The sequence below is a fragment of the Hyperolius riggenbachi genome, chromosome 3 (assembly GCF_040937935.1).
Source record: "Hyperolius riggenbachi isolate aHypRig1 chromosome 3, aHypRig1.pri, whole genome shotgun sequence".
NCBI classification, from domain to species: domain Eukaryota; kingdom Metazoa; phylum Chordata; class Amphibia; order Anura; family Hyperoliidae; genus Hyperolius; species Hyperolius riggenbachi.
Window position 1 is genome coordinate 241,989,566 of NC_090648.1, and position 18,701 is coordinate 242,008,266.

Sequence of the window (18,701 nt, forward strand, 5' to 3'; positions counted from 1 at the left end):
TCCTCCTCCTGACTCAGTCGCTTCCACCAATGTACTCTGTCTGCGTTCACACTGCCCGGGTCACCGGTGCATTTAATTTTTTGGCCAGCACTATGACGCTGTGCTGCTACTACTACCACCAGTATGTTGCCATGGTCCTTCTGTGCTGCTGCTGCTGAACTGAACGCCCGCTTTGTCCTCCTCCTCCTCCTGACTCAGTCGCTACCACAGTACCACCAATGCACTCTGTCTGCGTTATCACTGCCCGGGTCACCGGGTGCATTTAATTTTTTGGCCAGCACTATGACACTGTGTGGCCGGTGTAAGCCGAGCGCCCGGGACTGATGCCAGCCGCAGCCAGAGCCCCGAGCCTGGTAATGGTGGATTATACTCGGCCATGGCAGTGAGGATTGATACACAGTTATGTGGTGCTGGATTTGTGGAAGCAAGTGAGAAGAGCCCATATATGACCAGGCGGGCTGGTATTTCTGACTACACGCATATGATCATTTAATATGATCCAAAGAGCTTGTGAGTGACCTCACAAGCGGTGTGGTGGTGGATTAAGAAGAATTTTTGATTGCTGTGAACAGATTGGGAATTATACTGCGCTGATCATCAGAGAATCTGTTAGACTTTTGCAAATTGACATTGGGCATCAATTTAGATCGGCAGCATTTTTGAGGACTGAAAGTTGTGTATGTGGAGCTGCGCACAGAACCTAGTGTTGTTTTACTATGACACTGTGCTACTACTACTACCACCAGTATGTTGGCATGGTCCTTCTGTGCTGCTGCTGCTGAACTGACCGCCCGCATTGTCCTCCTCCTCCTGACTCAGTCGCTTCCCGCTGCTGCACTCTGCGTTCACACTGCCCGGGTCACTGGGTGCATTTAATTTTTTGGCCAGCACTATGACGCTGTGCTGCTACTACTACCACCAGTATGTTGCCATGGTCCTTCTGTGCTGCTGCTGCTGCTGAACTGAACGCCCGCTTTGTCCTCCTCCTCCTCCTGACTCAGTCGCTACCACGGTACCACCAATGCACTCTGTCTGCGTTATCACTGCCCGGGTCACCGGGTGCATTTAATTTTTTGGCCAGCACTATGACACTGTGCTACTACTACTACCACCAGTATGTTGGCATGGTCCTTCTGTGCTGCTGCTGCTGAACTGACCGCCTGCATTGTCCTCCTCCTCCTGACTCAGTCGCTTCCCACTGCTGCACTCTGTGTTCACACTGCCCGGGTCACCGGGTGCATTTAATTTTTTGGCCAGCACTATGACGCTGTGCTGCTACTACTACCACCAGTATGTTGCCATGGTCCTTCTGTGCTGCTGAATTGACCGCCCGCATTGTCCTCCTACTCCTGACTCACTCGCTTCCACCAATGTACTCTGTCTGCGTTCACACTGCCCGGGTCACCGGGTGCATTTAATTTTTTGGCCAGCACTATGACGCTGTGCTGCTACTACTACTACCAGTATGTTGCCGTGGTCCTTCTGTGCTGCTGAACTGACTGCCCACATAGTCCTTCTCCTGACTCATTCGCTACCACCACTGCACTCTGCGTTCACACTGCCTGTGTCCACTGACAACTCTGCTGCGAAGTCATTGCTAATTGCTGCAAAAAAAAAAAAAAAAAAATTACAAAAACCTCTCTGGGGCCTTTTTGGCGTCAGCCACTCATCCTCCTCCAGCGGTACCTTCGCCGCCAAGTGCCATTGGAACTCGCCTTCACCTCTTTGATTGCTTAACGCGTATATCCCTTTTTAAAACCACGCATTACCAATTAATAGCCCCATTTACAGTGGTGATTTGTCTTTAAAAGCCATTAAAAAAAAAAAATGTTGGGAATTTTTTATGTTGAGGTTATGTTGCCCCTTATCACCTCGATAATCCATGCAATTTGGGGGATTGTAGCATGTATGGGGGCTTTGTTATTAACGTTAAAAGAAATTCCGCCTCCGGGCGGGAATCCACGCGTGATTACGCCATTCACGGCAGAAAATCCGCGTGGTTGCGTGGACTGCGGACAAAAATCCGCATGCGGCGGGGCCGAATGCGGATTTTTTTTTGCAACCACACGGATTGCCGAATTCGTGGATGAGGCACATCCGAGCACCCTTAGTGCCTGTTATACAATACAATAATACAATACAATAACATTTGTAAAGCGCTTTTCTCCCATAGGACTCAAAGCGCATGAATGAACATGACTCCAGTCAGGAGCCATGTTCATTCATAAAAATGAAAGTAAATGCTCTCATAAAAAAGTAATCAAACACTAGTTTATAGTGCCATCTTGTGGCCAAAAAGTAAAATTAAAATACATTAAAATAAATTGACTATAGTTCTTAATCCCTTCCAAGCGAAGTGCTTAATGTCCTCCTGTGGTAACCTCAAGGCCATATGTATACTTTTTATGGCCACAGGCCAACTTTCTTGTTGCTCCTTGTCCATGTGAAACAGCACCACTTCCATTGCATTTTCAGCCCCTCTTCCATCGGTAACATCTGTAGCTTACACGGTAGGTGTAAACTCTGAATAGTAATAGAATATGGTTTTCGACAAAAAACCTCCTCAACTTACAGTTAACAATGTCATTCTCACTTACTATTCTCGACAGAACCAATTCTCTTGATATGGAAAACTTTAAAGCCGATTTACATGTACCGGGAGGAACCAAAGTCCAGTTTGAAATTCATTATCAAGAAGCGCTTCAAAGGAAACTTGGAGTTTATGAACACGTTCTCTATCTCCAGCCAGGAAGACTAGCAAAACACTTTAACGTAAGACCACAGTTTAAAATTAGCTGTTTCAATTTACCAAGGTATTAAGGAGAAGTTAAAATTAACGTGTCTTGTATTTCTGCCACTCTTTTTATTTCCAGGTAGATATCCACATTTTAGAGCCAGAGGGTATCGGCACGGTTACTCCGGTGAAAACGGTTGCAGATAAATTTGCTAACCTCATCAAAGTTGACAAAAGTGATAAGAAGGTAATGACCAAATTTCTCCAGTTTTATTTAGGTTTAGTGACGTTTTAATGAGCAAATAGGCCCCATTGTCACAATGCTTTGGGAGCTGGCTGCAGAAAACCTGCTGGGATAGTTTTAACATTTGCAGGGACACAAATGTCTCAGAATATATTCAGAAAACATCTATATATGCTCAAGTTAGTATTTTATAATTATATAGCAGGGGCATCTGGAAATTAACGTCCATTTTTAATTACCGGTAATCAATTTTTTATTTTAGACACTGTATCTACTGATAATTTCTTGAAACAATTGCCTACTTTATTTAAATATTTATCAGATCTTCTTACAAGGTTCCCAATCCCTTTGTTGTAGTACAATTAAACTCCCCTCTCCTATGAGTTGGAGGAATCGAGTTAATGCTGCTGAACAATTACTGGCATCCTGTGGTCACATGACAAGAAGTAGACAGAATATTGTGCATGGCAGATAAAAGCCAACAACTGTTATTTTCTGGGTTCATAAATTAAAAAAAAATTATATAGAGCTAATAGTGGTATTTTTATTTAAACAATCACAAAATTCTAAGACCACAATCATAACTTAAATTACATAAACCCCATAACCAATAAGAAACCAATGAGATGTATTTCTAACCCAGGTGTCAACCTTTATCATTCATAAAAATGCAACTAAGAACTCAACTGAGCCAATGTGGGTTTAATGAAAGTTCATCTATGACTGATCAACATTGCATGGCAAAGACAAACAAACATATCAGCCATCCGACCTCAATAATGCTTCAAGCTGTGGTAGTAAGTACTTACAGACCAGAGGTTGCAGATTATCAGCAAACCAACCGATATGGTTGTAAGTTTGCAAAGTCTCCCTCTTCACCCCCCTCAAGTATTTGTAGCCAGATAGCTCCATCTTGCACATGCAATGTGCGACCACTCGACTGCCAGACAGCTACATGGGCTATGGCTGTTCGTCCATCCCTGCGATACAGGTAGCATCTTTCTAATTGGTGAAAAGTGTCAAAGGTACACTAACTGGCTCCAGTTTTCTGATCCCCTCATTGTTAAGAAAATGTTCTAAGCACTAGTGACTTGAAAAACTCTTGCTAATGCAATGCTATGGGGGATTTTTATAAAATCACATCCCTCTAGTGGGATCACACACATTAGCACGAGCTTTTCAAGTCACAAGCGCTTGGAAGTGGCTTAGTAATATTCTGATAGTGGGTTCCATGCCTAAGGATGCTGAAATAATGTTAGATGTAAATCTTGTAATATGTAGAGTTGAATTGAAGCAAGTTCTCTTTTCAGCAAAAATTATATTTTATTTTAAGTTACTGCGGCAAAAATGCACATAGTCTAAGAAGAACAGATGGTCAACACGGTGGTCCATCAGTGAATATATATATTTTTTTAATATTATATTTTGTCTTTCTCCAGGCTCACATATCTTTCAAACCAACAGTGGATGAGCAACGTGAGTGCCCTGCATGCCTCACTACTGCAGTGGATGGAAGACTTAGTGTGAAATATGATGTTAACAGGGACAAATCCAGCCAACTCCAGGTAATCACTGCAGAAAATAGAGGCAACTGTTTTTAGAGTAAGGCATGCAGGAAGGTTAGTCTTTGATAAAGTATTGAATCGACGCACTTTTTTTTTTACTCCTATCATTAATATTATCAATGTTTTTTCCTACACTTATTTAGCATTTATATAGCACTGACCTCTTCCGCAGCACTGCACAGAGTATATTGTCTTGTTACTTAACTACCCCTCAGAGGGGCTCACAATCTAATCCCTACCACAGTCATATGTCTATGTATGCATCGTGTATTGTATGTATCATAGTCTGGGGCCAATTTAGGGGGAAGCCAATTAACTTATCTGTATGTTTTTGGGAAGTGGGAGGAAACCGGAGTGCCCAGAGAAACCCCATGCAGACATGGGGAGAACATACAAACTCCTTGCAGATATTGTCCTGGCTGGGATTCGAACTGGGAATCCAGCGTTGCAAGGAGGCTTAAACTGAGATTATAAACCCGGTCATCTCTATAACCTTTTAGTGTCAACAACAACAAATAACATTTGTAAAGCGCTTTTCTCCCGTAGGACTCAAAGTGCATAAGCATGGCTCAGACCATCGTGGTACAGAGGAAGAATTTTAGAAGTCCGGAAATGCCAGGCTAAACAGGTGGCTTTTCAGTCTGGATTTGAAAAGCTCCAGGGATGGTGCTGTCTTTACTGGGTGTGGCAGGGAGTTCCAAAGAGTAGGAGCAGCATGACAGAAGGCTCTGTCTCCAGATTTTTTGAGGTGCACTCTGGGAGTGACCAAGTTTATTGAACTTGCTGATCTGAGGTTGTGAGAGGTGTGGTGCAGCTTCAGCAAGTCCTTTATGTATCCAGGGCCCAGATTGTGCAGGGATTTGAATGTCAGCAGTCCAATCTTGAAGAGTATTCTCCATTCTACTGGTAGCCAGTGCAGTGAGCGAAGGATCGGTGTAATGTGACAGTGGCGAGGCTGGTTAGTTAGCAATCTGGCAGCAGCATTCTGCACTTAATTGCAGGCGACGCAGGTCTTTTTTGGGGAGGCCAGCATAAAGGGCATTGCAGTAGTAGCAGTAGTATCAAATGCCTGTCATGTATGATCACACTGGCCTAGAATACATATTGGAATACATATTATTTGCAGAGAACCCTCTAGATCTACAAAACTTATTTATATTTAGGGGAACAAAAATGATAGGATAGTATGGTCGATTAGTGCTGATTGATGCGAATGGAGGCAGAGCTACAGCTCAAAGCTCTGCCTCCCCGGGCAGCAAAATCCACAAAATCCAGGAATGTTGTGGATTTTTTCCCCCAGGTGTTTGGGGGTGTTAAACACAGCGTTCTGCCGCGGGATAGCGGCATTTTAGATGGGGTGATAGTGTAGAAGGGGATTGTTAAATAAAAAGATGAATTTTCAGAGTCTCTTTAAATCTTACTAATATTATAAATGCGAAAGTTTAGATGTTGTTCATGCAACAAAGGCTGGACAGATTTGAATGAAATTTGGCACACACATAGTACATAAACTGGAATTACTTATACAATACTTTTTATACCCATAACCAAAAAGTGGGCAGAGACAAATACAAATGTCACTGGGAAAATGTAAACTGCAGCCATTCTTACACTGTTAATGGTAGGGTTCTCAAACTTTGCACAGTTGGTCACTGGTTGACTGGAATTAATGTTCAGAAAAGTGGGTGGAGCCTACAAAAGCCAATCAAAATTCACCTATTGATTGTCAAGGGGAATATTTAATTGCTGCCATTCTTGCACTGTTAATGGCACAAGCCTCAAACCTGGTACAGTTGGTCATTAGGTGACTGGGGTTAAAATTCAGAAAAGGGGTGGAGCGACAAACAGCTAATCGGATTTGTTTCATTTCAGTGCAAATTATTTATGCCAAAGATCGCAGAGCTCACAAACGTGGTCATTGAGTAATTGTGTGTTAGGATTAGAAAAGGTTGGCACAGTCAATACCTGCCAAATACATACCTGGGCAACGCCGGGTCATCAGTGGGTGGAGACAAATACAAATTTCACTGGGATGTAAACTGCAGCCATTCTTACACTGTTAATGGCAGGGTTCTCAAACTTTGCACAGTTGGTCACTGGGTGACAGGGGTTAATATTCAGAAAAGTGGGTGGAGCCTACAAAGCCAATCAAAATTCACCTATTGATTTTCAAGGGGAATATTTAATTGCTGCCATTCTTGAGCTGTTAATGGCACAAGCCTCAAATCTGGTACAGTTGGTCATTGGGTGACTGGGGTTCGAATTCAGAAAAGGTGGTGGAGCCACAAATAGCATCAGATGTGTTTTATTTCAATGCAAATTATTGATGCCAAAGACCATAAAGCTCAGAAACTAGGTAATTGAGTAATTGTGTGTTAGGGTTAGAAAAAGTGGGCAGAGCCAACTCCAGCCAAATACATACCCGTGCAACATCAGCTAGTAAAAGATAATTTCTCTGTTGCTCCACCCATTCAGCTTTTGGCATGGGTGAAAACAGTGTATAAATACACCATAAATTAAAAAATACATAACTCACAGGCAGGGTGCGGTTCACAGCTATTCTGGAACTAAAACACTCACACTTGCCTGATTTCCTGCAGAAACTGAGAAATCATGTTAATCAATGGGCTAGTTCACTCTTGAATGTGTTTTTCACTTGCTGAAAAAGAAAACTGACATCAGTGAAGCACTATGCATTTTCCTTATCAATTATATTCGCTTCTGTGAAAAAAAACATGCATGGTGTGCGGAAAACACTGTGTGCTCTGTTGCAGAGTACTGTGTACAGGACTTGCTTTTAATTTTAGTTCTAAAACAAACATCTGCCTCTCCGTACACTGGTGGAGCCTACCTGTAATCCTTTTTTTGCTCACTACTTTAAAGTTTAGATATGCCCTTTTCACATGGGAGGCTGAACTGCACACTTGTCCAGCAGTGCAGCCTTTTGGCAGCCAGTCAGCATTTGCAGCCCCATGGGTGTTATTTTTGACATGTGGTGGGATTAGCCGATGGCAAAAAAAACAAAAAAAACAAAAGGCAACACAATGGCCCGATCCAATTGACTTTTTCTCCAAAGTTTTTCTCCTTGGAGATCATCACATAGGGTTTAATGGCATTGCGCACGTAAAACTTTGCACGCGTAAAACTTTACGCGCAAAACTTTGCACGCGAGTTTATTTTATCACGCCTAAACTAAGTTTAGGTGTGATAATGGGCTTTTTCGCCAGCGTGCTAACAGTTAGCACGGCTTTGTGACTCAAGCCCCATGTGTGTTTGCATGGAGAAAAACAAATGTGTTTTTTCCCAGTAGCTAATGTAATTGATAGAGAAAACTAACAAATTGTGCAGAATTGTCCTGCAGGACGACTGTTTTTTTTCTGCATTTGAAAAATGCATTAAGTGTGAGCTAGCCTATTGATTGATATGAGTTCTCAGATTTTCTATGCAGAAAATGTGCACAAAAACAGTCAAGTGTGTTCCCTGCCTTAAAGGGACACTTAAGTCTGAGAAAAAAAATCGTTTTAATCACCTGGGGCTTCTTCCAGCCCCCTGCAGCTGTCCTGTGCCCACGCAGTCTCGACTGCTTTTTCACGTTCCTGACAGCAATAGCAGCATAGAGGGCGCTATTGCAGACAGGAATGTGAAAAAGCAGATGTGTGACCAGGCCTGTCGCCGAAAGTGAAAGTAGCTGCCAGCGGGGACAGGAGGATCCGAGCGAGATTGCGTGGGCACAGGACAGCTGCAGGGGGCTGGAAGAAGAAGCCTCAGGTGAGTAAAACTCCTCAATTTTTTTCAGTCTTAAGCATCCCTTTATGGACAAAGCAAGTCCTTTCTAGGGTAGCTATATGTTTCTTGCAGATTCTCAAAGATTTTTCCTGTTTTTCATGTGTGATGCTAGCATAAAATAAAACTGTGGGATAGCTTAAAAAAAGTCATTTTTAGGAGAAGGAGGATAGATACAATTGTTTTTCTCATCAGTTTATTTTCACCTCGGATATCCTTTAACCACTTGAGGACCCACCCTTTACCCCCCCCCCTTAACGACCAGCGCTGTTGTAGCTGATCTGTGCTGGGTGGGCTCTGCAGCCCCCAGCACAGATCAGCGTGCAGGCAGAGCGACCAGATCGCCCCCCTTTTTTCCCCACTAGGGGGATGATGTGCTGGGGGGGTCTGATCGCTCCTGCCTGCGGGTGTTGCGGGGGGGGGCACCTCAAAGCCCCCCTCCGCGGCGAAATCCTCCCACTCCCTCTCCTACCTGGCCCCCCCTGGAGATCCGGGCTGCACAGGACGCTATCCGTCCTGTGCAGCCAGTGACGGGACGTCCCCTGTCACATGGCGGCGATCCCCGGCCGCTGATTGGCCGGGGATCGCCGATCTGCCTTACGGCGCTGCTGCGCAGCAGCGCCGTACAAATGTAAACAAAGCGGATTATTTCCGCTTGTGTTTACATTTAGCCTGCGAGCCGCCATCGGCGGCCCGCAGGCTATTCACGGAGCCCCCCGCCGTGAATTGACAGGAAGCAGCCGCTCGCACGAGCGGCTGCTTCCTGATTAATCAGCCTGCAGCTGGCGACGCAATACTGCGTCGCTGGTCCTGCAGCTGCCACTTTGCCGACGCGCGTTATGAGTGCGCGGTCGGCAAGTGGTTAAGTCAGAGACACTTTTTTTCCTCGTGTTTGAAAAAATATTTATAGATAAGGTGAGAAGTAGGTATGGAAAAATAATTCATACAGTATGCTTGTTGAATCAACCCCTTAATTTCAGTATATTAACCGCTTGCCGACTGCTCCACGGCGATTGGCGTGAACGCGGCAGCAGCCCCAGGACCACTCCCTGCCAAATGGCGTGAAGTCCTGGGGGCGGGGTTTTATAGGAGATCCCGCTTGAATGACGAAACTCTGCTCTGTCATCAGTCTCCCAGCGGTAATCACCGCTAGGACATTGTTAGACGGCGCCGTCTATTTCATCTGTAAAGTGCTGAGATCTACAGCAGCGATGTACTAGGGACAGCCGTGTGACACAGCTGTCCCCCTCGGTGGCAGGGAAGTGATCCACTGTCATAGGCTGAAGCCTATGACAGCCGATCACGCTGATTGGCTGGTGGGGGGAGGGAGGGATTAAAAAAAAAGGCATATTTATTATTAAAAAAAAATGTATTAAAAAATATAAATAACATCCTGGGAGCAATCATAGCCCACCAACAGAAAGCTCTGTTGGTGGGCAGAAAGGGGGGGTCACTTGTGTGCTGAGTTGTGCGGCACTGCAATGAGCCCTTAAAGCTGCAATGGCCTTAATTGTAAAAAATAGCCTGATCCCTGGGGGGGGGGGGGGGGGGGTTAACAACCACAACAATAACAATAATATTTATATAGCGCTTTTCTCCCTGGGGACTCAAAGCGCTGTGACCCTGCATTATGCAGTCTCAAAGGCTAGGGAAAAGAGGTGAGTTTTTAGCCTTTTTTTTTTAAAGCTGTCCAGAGAGGGAGCCTCTCGTACTGATTGTGAAAGTGAGTTCCATAGAGTATGGGCTGCATAAGAAAAGGCCCGAGCTACAAATGTTAAGTGTATCCTGGGAATCCTTCATCTTGTTGGCAAAGCGGAGGGTGCGTGGAGGGGCATAAAGTTCCAATAGATCCGCTATGTATTTGGGTCCCATGTGGTGTAGAGCCTTGAATGTCAGCAGGCAGATCTTAAAATTGATTCTCCATTTTACTGGCAACCAGTGAAGAGTTTGCAGTACTGGGGTGATGTGTGAGCTGCGGGGGGCATTGGCTAGGAGTCTGGCTGCAGCATTCTGTACTAGCTGTAAGGGGCGCAGAACCTTTTCTGTAGATCCGATTAACAGGGCATTGCAGTAGTCTAGGCGGGAGGATACAAATGCATGAACCAGGGCAGGTAGGTCTTCAGCTGGGATAAGGTGTTTTGTCAGAGTTCAGCCCCAGCCAGCTGGTGTTCATCCAATTTTGTAAATCCACTAGACACGCATTTATGGATGCTGATGGGTCTTGGGTGCCAGGCTTGAAGGACAGATACAGTTGTGTGTCATCTGCATAACAATGGTATCCTACGCCATAGTTCTGGATTATTTTGCCCAGTGGGAGCATGTAGACTGCAAAGAGTAATGGTGATAGTACAGAACCCTGTGGAACTCCATAGGCAAGTGGCACTGGATTAGAGTAGTGTGTGCCCAGACATACTTGCTGTGTCCTGCCAGATAGGAAGGTCTGAAACCAGCTAAGAACAGTACCCCTTAGGCCACAGTAATTCTTCAGTCGCTGGATTAGTATTTCATGATCCACAGTATCAAATGCTGCAGACAAGTCAAGAAGAATCAGAATTGAGCAATCACCCTTGTCCCTTGCAGTAAGTAGATCATTCATTACTCGGACTAATGCCGTTTCAGTGCTGTGCCTTTTCCTGAATCCTGACTGAAAAGTATCAAAAATGTTGTTATCTGTAAGCCTGGCTTCTAGCTGGTTGGCGACTGCTTTCTCGATAACTTTTGATAGGAATGGTAAGTTCGCCATAGGTCTGTAGTTGGTTACAGAATCAGGATCTAGTGATGGTTTCTTCAAGAGGGGTTTTATGATTGCTTTCTTTAGTTCTTCTGGGAAAAGTCCACTTTGCAAGGAGCACTGAGTGATTTTGTGAAGTGCTGGCCTCATCAGCTCTGGGCACTGCATTAAAGGGATACTGTAGGGGGGTCGGGGGAAAATGAGTTGAACTTACCCGTGGCTTGTAATGGTCCCCCGCAGACATCCTGTGCCCGCGCAGCCACTCACCGATGCTCCGGCCCCGCCTCCGGTTCACTTCTGTAATTTCTGACTTTAAAGTCAGAAAACCCCTGCGCATGCGTTGCCGTGTCCTCGCTTCCCCTGATGTCACCAGGAGCGTACTGCGCAGGCACAGACCATACTGGGCTTGTGCTATACACTCCTGGTGACATCAGCGGGAACGAGGACACGGCAACGCAGGCGCAGGGGTTTTCTGACTTTAAAGTCGGAAATTCCAGAAGTGAGCCAGAGGCGGGGCCGGAGCATCGGTGAGTGGCTGCGCGGGCACAGGATGTCTGCGGGGGATCATTACAAGCCACGGGTAAGTTCAACTCATTTTCCCCCGACCCCCCTACAGTATTCCTTTAAGGATCCAGTTGGGCCTGGATCCAGGTTGCAGGTAGTGGGGCGGAGACTTTGAATGAGAATTTAAGACCGTGGTCCTTAAAGTGACTCCGAGCTCATAAAAAAAATGAGTTGTACTCACCTGGGGCTTTCTCCAGCCCAGTGCTGGTCGGGAGGTCCCACGACGGCGTCCTGGCTCTTCTCCTTCTCCCCGCTCCGGAATGGCTGACAGGTCGCAGCCCGGGCGACACTCAGCAGAGTGTCGGGCTGCTCCTTCCGCATATGACGCGGATTACGTCACACGCCTGCCGCCTCGCGTCATCACGGCGGCCGGCGTGAAAGTACTGCGCATGCGCGATTAAAGCGCGCATGCGCCGTACTGCCACGCCGGCCGCCGTGATGACGCGAGGCGGCAGGCGTGTGACGTAATCCGCGTCATATGCGGAAGGAGCAGCCCGACACTCTGCTGAGTGTTGCCCGGGCTGCGGCCTGTCAGCCATTCCGGAGCGGGGAGAAGGAGAAGAGCCAGGACGCCGTCGTGAGACCTCCCGACCAGCACTGGGCTGGAGAAAGCCCCAGGTGAGTACAACTTTCATTTTTTTATGAGCTCGGAGTCCCTTTAAGTGGTTAATGTGGTAGCTTCAGAAACACAAACCATATAAATTCATTGAGGAACATTCTAACTCCATTTTCATATTATCTGTCTTCATCAGATATTCAATGGATACTTTGTTCACTTCTTTGCTCCTGAAAACCAGCCTCCACTTCCAAAGAATATCCTATTTGTTATTGATGTCAGTGGTTCCATGTGGGGAATTAAGATGAAACAGGTGAGTGCTGCATGCCTATAACATAACAAAATGTGGTATTTCTTTGTGTATACCTTACTGTATGTATTTCTAGAGTACCAGTTATTTATTTTTGTATCTACTACTTTAGTAGTCTACATCTAAATAAAAAGAAATGACTGCAACTGAATAGCTTTCAAGTTTTAGATTATATTCATAGTACAAAGGGTCTTCTCTATATTTCAGGGTTTCATTTCAAAAAGGGGTGAGTTACCTAGGCAAACCGAGTTGTGCTATTTAATCTAAGCACGCTATGCGAGTTGCGTTAAATGTACCATTGCTCAGACTCTGACTCCTTGACTTTGACTCCACATCCCTGAAGACAACAATGAGAAGAGAAGATCAATTTCTCCTTCAAAAGTTCTACTGGACGAAAATTCACAGAGAAGCATGCTTTAGCTTTATTAGCTGACCAGTTTGTGGGCCTCTGATTAGCTGGTCACAGTCATGTGATCATGATGAATCACTTCTGTTTAATATGTGGTTTATGGCATTAAGCAGAAGCCAGATAGCCAGCCACATGAACACAATAAGCCAATAAGAGACTTCTGATTTTCACTTGAATCAGTCACAATCTTCTCTATGAATTCTCCTCAGCAAGTATTTATTTAGGAAAAAGTGACCAGTGAGTGAATCAATGCACTGAGGTTGACCCAAACCAAAAATATTTAATATGGGTGGCGTTCACCTCTCATTTTGGTATACTAATGCATGCTTTATTTTTCAGACTGTTGAAGCCATGAAAGCTATATTGAGTGATCTCAGAGAAGACGACCAATTTGGCATTGTTGATTTTAATCACAATGTTCGATGCTGGAAGGATGAGCTGGTTTATGCATCGGCTATCGAAAAGGATAGTGCTAAGGACTATGTCCAGAAAATACAAGCTATTGGAGGTAAATTACACTACAAATGAAAAACTGACTGCTGTAATAAGTAAATCACCACTGATGTATTTAGTATATTATTATAACACTAATGCATTAAAGAGTGCTTTACAGAGTACAGTGAACAAATCACTTCACTCACTGTTCCTTAAAAAGGGCTCATTACACTCTAATATATCTACCACTTTATAAGATCAGTTAAGGGAAAGCCAGTTAACCGATCAGTAGGCAGAATCAACGGTAACAAAGAACATACAAAGTCTCGGCATATTTATCATTTGTGAGATTTGAACCCAAGGGTCTAGAGCTGTAAGACTACATTTTTAACCACAGTGCAGCCATAGTGTAATACCCATAATACAAATGATTGCCTATAAAAAAACACCATGGAGATGGATATGATGCATTTGATCGTGCAATATGACTCTCACTGTCAGGATCACTTCCTGTTTTACTTACACAGAAATAATTAAGTAATTAAGACTAGACAGAGATATGAATGTCATATGATCAAATACATACTGTATTTTCTTGCGGATAAGACTACGTTTTAGCCCAGGAAAATCTTCTCAAAAGTCATGGGTTGTCATATATGCCAGGTCTTTAAAGGTGGGTGCTGAAACCTCCAAGCCGGACTGGAAAATCTGCGGTTGCTGCATTTGGTGGGGGGAGCTCAAAAACATCCAAGGCCACATCCCCACCATATGTGGCGACCGTATGAAAGCAGCAAGGGCGGTGCTGTACAGGTATGGTAGAAGAAAATTCGCTCACCAGGATTCCTGGAAAGAAGTGACATAACACGGTCCCGATGACGAGGTGAGGGGGCACCTCACTGGGGAGGTGTAAGTGAAAGGTGGAGCAAGCTGCAGGCGTCCGGGAGGCCCGGGGTATGGAAAAAAGAGAGAGAGTGGTGCTGTGCTCAGAAAAACATGCCTCTTTCACCCATCTGGCCCAGCCTTGTATCCTATTATCATACATATCTCTGCCTCTCAGATCTCATTCATGAGGACTGCCGTGAAGTGGGGCAGGCGCGCATGTGTGAGATCTGAGAGGCAGAAAAGGAGGTAATAGTATACAAGGGCGGGCCAGATGGGAGAAAGAGGCGTGTTTTTGCTACCGCTCTGATAGTCTTGGAGACAGGGATAGCTGACCAATCTAAGCAGGCTTTGAATACAACCACCCAACCAATCACTGGTAAGGAACATCGCTTGCCGTGATTGCCTGGCTGTTGTATACTAGATGCCACATACAGTACAGCACCAGTATCTGTACCTGTTTATACAGTATAGCACCAGTACATACAGTACAGTATGCAAATTTCCAACAGTCAAGAGGGGTAGTCTTATACGGTGAGTATATCCCAAAATGTATATTTTAACTGGAAAAGTTGGCGTTCGTCTTTTACGCCCAGTCGTTTTATACGCTGGAAAATCCGGTATGTTTTTAATCCATGATTTCTCTAATAGACAATCCTTTCTAATTGTATCTATAATTCAAATTCTAAACCTGTTTATTACCAGTAGATGAAAGTATAGCCACTGGCTATGTGTCGCATCATGTTTCTATTGTAATATGGAGTAGCACTGCGAGCCGAGCTGTGGGCTACAGAGCAATGCACATGGTACAAGCGCATTGCGACTGTATGGCAACTGGCACCATGAGTGACCACGTGCCGAGGCAGTACAGACCAGTCACTAGCCTGCAGGAAGTGGGGTCTATATGAAGGTTGTGTAGGGGTGCCTTGAGGAGATGCTTAGAAAAAAATATTCTGGCAATCTGCTTAGCTAAATTTAGTTGGGTGATTTGATGATCTGAAATATAAGACAGTATATATTATAAACAGTTATGAAACTATTTTAACAGGTACCAACATCAATGAAGCCCTTCTCCGAGCAATCTTCATACTGAAAGAAGCCAATAACCAAAAAATGTTGGACCCAAACTCCGTTTCTTTGATTGTACTGGTATCAGATGGTGATCCCACAGTGGGTAAGTGTATTAACTAAAGCAATACACTCACTACAGGATACATACATTTGACTGCACATATGCTGTAGTAGACTATATGTAGAATACTGTCTACAGTAGAATTAGCGATTTTGAACAATAGTAATACTTATCTCTTTTGATCTGTGAAAAAAACGTATAAAGTGTATGAATTACAGTGTGTAGATCATTAAAGAGTACATGTAGTTGTATACACACTCCCCAAGCATGTTTATTTATTTATTTTAACAAATCTAGGGCTTCCTAGCTTTATAAAACAGAAAATTATTGCATAGTGTACATGTATGAAACTGCAATAATACCACCATTAATTAACTAACCTATCAGCAGCATTTACAATGGTCTGATATGACCCAGGCAAGGCTTAAAAATGCTAAAAAACCTTTTTTTTCCCTAATTATAGACTTTTCAGAGTCATGCACTGAATGTGGATTACGCAGTAATGCATCTATGTTTATAGTCTTATCTGTGTACTTACAGGGGAACTGAAACTGTCCAAGATTCTAAAGAATGTGAAGTCCAACAATCGGGATGAGTTTTCCCTTCATTCACTTGGCATTGGATTTGATGTGGACTATGACTTCTTGGAAAGACTTGCCCAGGAGAATCATGGCTTGGCTCAGAGGATATTTGGAAACAAGGATACAGCTGATCAGCTTAAGGTTCTCAGTCTTTACACTTCCCTTATATTTCACCAAATCCCAGTTAAACTGCAGAACGCAGACTTTTACCAGGGTTTAGTAAATCATATGAAACATTCAGCTTACAATGACAGAGTAATATGCTTAGACATCATTAGTATTACTACTATTACTATGATCCAGTGGTGTACCTAGGGAATTTGATACCTGGTGCTCATCGTTTACAGACACCACACAAAAAAAAATAAAAAAATTTGATGGTAGAGTTGACCGGTTGAGGCGCTGAGCATGTTGCTGCACTCTACAGTATACAGTGCTGCAGAAAATGTCAGTGCTATATAAATACACAATAATAATATGGTAGGACACCAGACTATGACTATGGTACCATGAGGTTGTAAACTCCTTCTCTGAAAAGAGGAAAGGGTCATGGGGGAAGATAACAAGGGTGGGAAGGGGAGCTGGGAAAAGAGATAAGATTGCCTAAAATCAAGCTAATGTAAATTGCCTGGAGCTTGCTTCTCTGCTCACTACAGAAGTTGGCTGTCAGCACATGTATCACTGGCTTCTGCCCAGCATTATTAATTACTCTGATCAGGAGAAATAATCAAATGTCCAGGGCACTTTGGTATTACAGCAGCCAATGCACATGGCTACTAATGATAGGCAATGTCTGAAGCACCAAACACATCCTGCCACCTCTCCCTGCTAATATCCCAGCTGCAGCACTGAAATCATTCTCTCCACTCACCCGGCTGATCTGCACATTCACTCACTGCAGGCTGTGTTTAGAGAGCAAGGAAACACATTGACTACAGGACAGGAAGGAGAGGGGAGCTACATCTAGTGCAGGAAGTAGTACAGTCCCATGAACTGCCGCCATTTTCCCGAATGTTGCCAGAACTATGGAAAAAGGTCCCAGGTGGAAGAACACAGTGGCTGAGCACCACAGCGGCACCCCTAGCCATGGCTACACCCGGTGCTGTGAGCAGCTGCAGCCTTGTGTTAGAGATGCCACTGCAATGATCTTTATGTTATAAAGAGCCAACATATTATGCAGCACTAAACAATACATAGGGGGTGCAGGTGACAAACCAGCATACATAGTCAGTTTTTGACAGAAAGCTAGTTTAGGCTACAGATGTCCCGAACGGTTCGCCGGCGACCGGTTCCTGGCGAACTTCGGTGGTTCGCGTTCGCCTGCCAAAGGCGAACTTTCCCGGAAGTTCGATTCGTCCCATAATGCTCTATTGAGCAGAACTTTGACCCTCTACATCACAGTCAGCAGGCACATTGTTACCAATCAGACTGCACTCACTCCTGGAGCCCCCCCCTTATAAAAGGCAAGGTCCTTGAGCCATTTGACTCACTCGTCTGCCTATACTAATTAGTTAAGGGGCAGCTGCTACACACATTCTGCTAGGGAGAGTTTTTAATTAGCCTCTTGTAGGCTTCACCTCCCTCCTCCCTCCACCCTTCTACCTATTCCCTGGTCCATACCGTGGCTTGGAATTGAACCCAGGACTCAGTGTATGGTAGGTAACTAACATATCCATTATACCACCAACACTACATGCTGAAGCCAGCCTAGCATGTACCATTTATGCTCAATCCATTTATGCTCAAAAATACAATTCCGCAGAATGCGGTGACCATCCCTACTAGAGAGAGAGAGCGAGAGAGAGAGAGAGAGAGATGAATCTACCTGGCAATCTGGAGTTCTCTTTGGACAACTGTTGAACACAAAAGGCAAGGCCATGCCTGGCTACAAATCCTTAAGCAGTGGCTGGATGGTGTAATGGTTAAGGGCTCTGCCTCTGACATGACACAGAAGACCAGGGTTCAAATCTCGGCTCTGTCTGTTCAGTAAGCCAGCACCTATTCTGTAGGAGACCTTAGGCAAGTCTTCCTAACACTGCTACTGCCTATAGAGCGTGCCCTAGTGGCTGCAGCTCTGGCGCTTTGAGTCCGCCAGGAGAAAAGCGCAATATAAATGTTATTTGTCTTGTCTAATTTTTCTCTTGACAACTGTTGAACACAAAAGGCAAGGCCATGCCTGGCTACATATCCTTGAGCAGTGGCTGGATGGTGTAATGGTTAAGGGCTCTGCCATTGACACAGAAGACCAGAGTTCAAATCTCGGCTCTGTCTGTTCAGTAAGCCAGCACCTATTTAGTAGGAGACTCTGCTACTGCCTATAGAGCGTGCCCTAGTGGCTGCAGCTCTGGTGCTTTGAGTCTGCCAGGATAAAAGTGTGATATAAATGTTATGTGCCTTGTCTAATTTTTCTCGTGAATTGAGCATAAATGGTACATGCTAGGCTAGTTTCAGCTAGTAGTGTTGGTGGTATAATGAATATGTTAGTTACCTACCATACACTAAGACCTGGGTTCAATTTCCAGCCACGGTATGTAAGCTGGCTTTTGAAATACTAGAATTCCCTGGCAGATGAGAGGGTGGAGCTCCAGGTGTTAGAACCCTTGAACCATGTTTTCTATCATTTTTCCAGCCAGTAGAATTTTTTCTAAATTTTGAAGTTCGCCTCCCCATTGAAGTCTATTGCGGTTCGCGAACTTTTTCGCGAACCGAACTTTCCGCGGAAGTTCGCGAACAGGGTTCGCGAACCGAAAATTGGAAGTTCGCGACATCACTAGTTTA

At 44.6% G+C, this 18,701-nt stretch overlaps 1 protein-coding gene across 2 annotated transcripts in view; it reads left to right on the forward strand.

Moving 5' to 3' along the window:
* ITIH2 (inter-alpha-trypsin inhibitor heavy chain 2) overlaps positions 1-18,701 on the forward strand; it is an 88,374-nt gene that overhangs the window by 39,677 nt on the left and 29,996 nt on the right. For both annotated transcript variants that reach the window (XM_068276056.1, XM_068276055.1), the window contains exons 6-12: positions 2,610-2,772; positions 2,874-2,981; positions 4,418-4,543; positions 12,374-12,490; positions 13,236-13,404; positions 15,259-15,384; positions 15,883-16,064. In XM_068276056.1, coding sequence (XP_068132157.1) covers positions 2,610-2,772; positions 2,874-2,981; positions 4,418-4,543; positions 12,374-12,490; positions 13,236-13,404; positions 15,259-15,384; positions 15,883-16,064 — 991 coding nt within the window. The remainder of the gene's footprint in view (positions 1-2,609; positions 2,773-2,873; positions 2,982-4,417; positions 4,544-12,373; positions 12,491-13,235; positions 13,405-15,258; positions 15,385-15,882; positions 16,065-18,701) is intronic.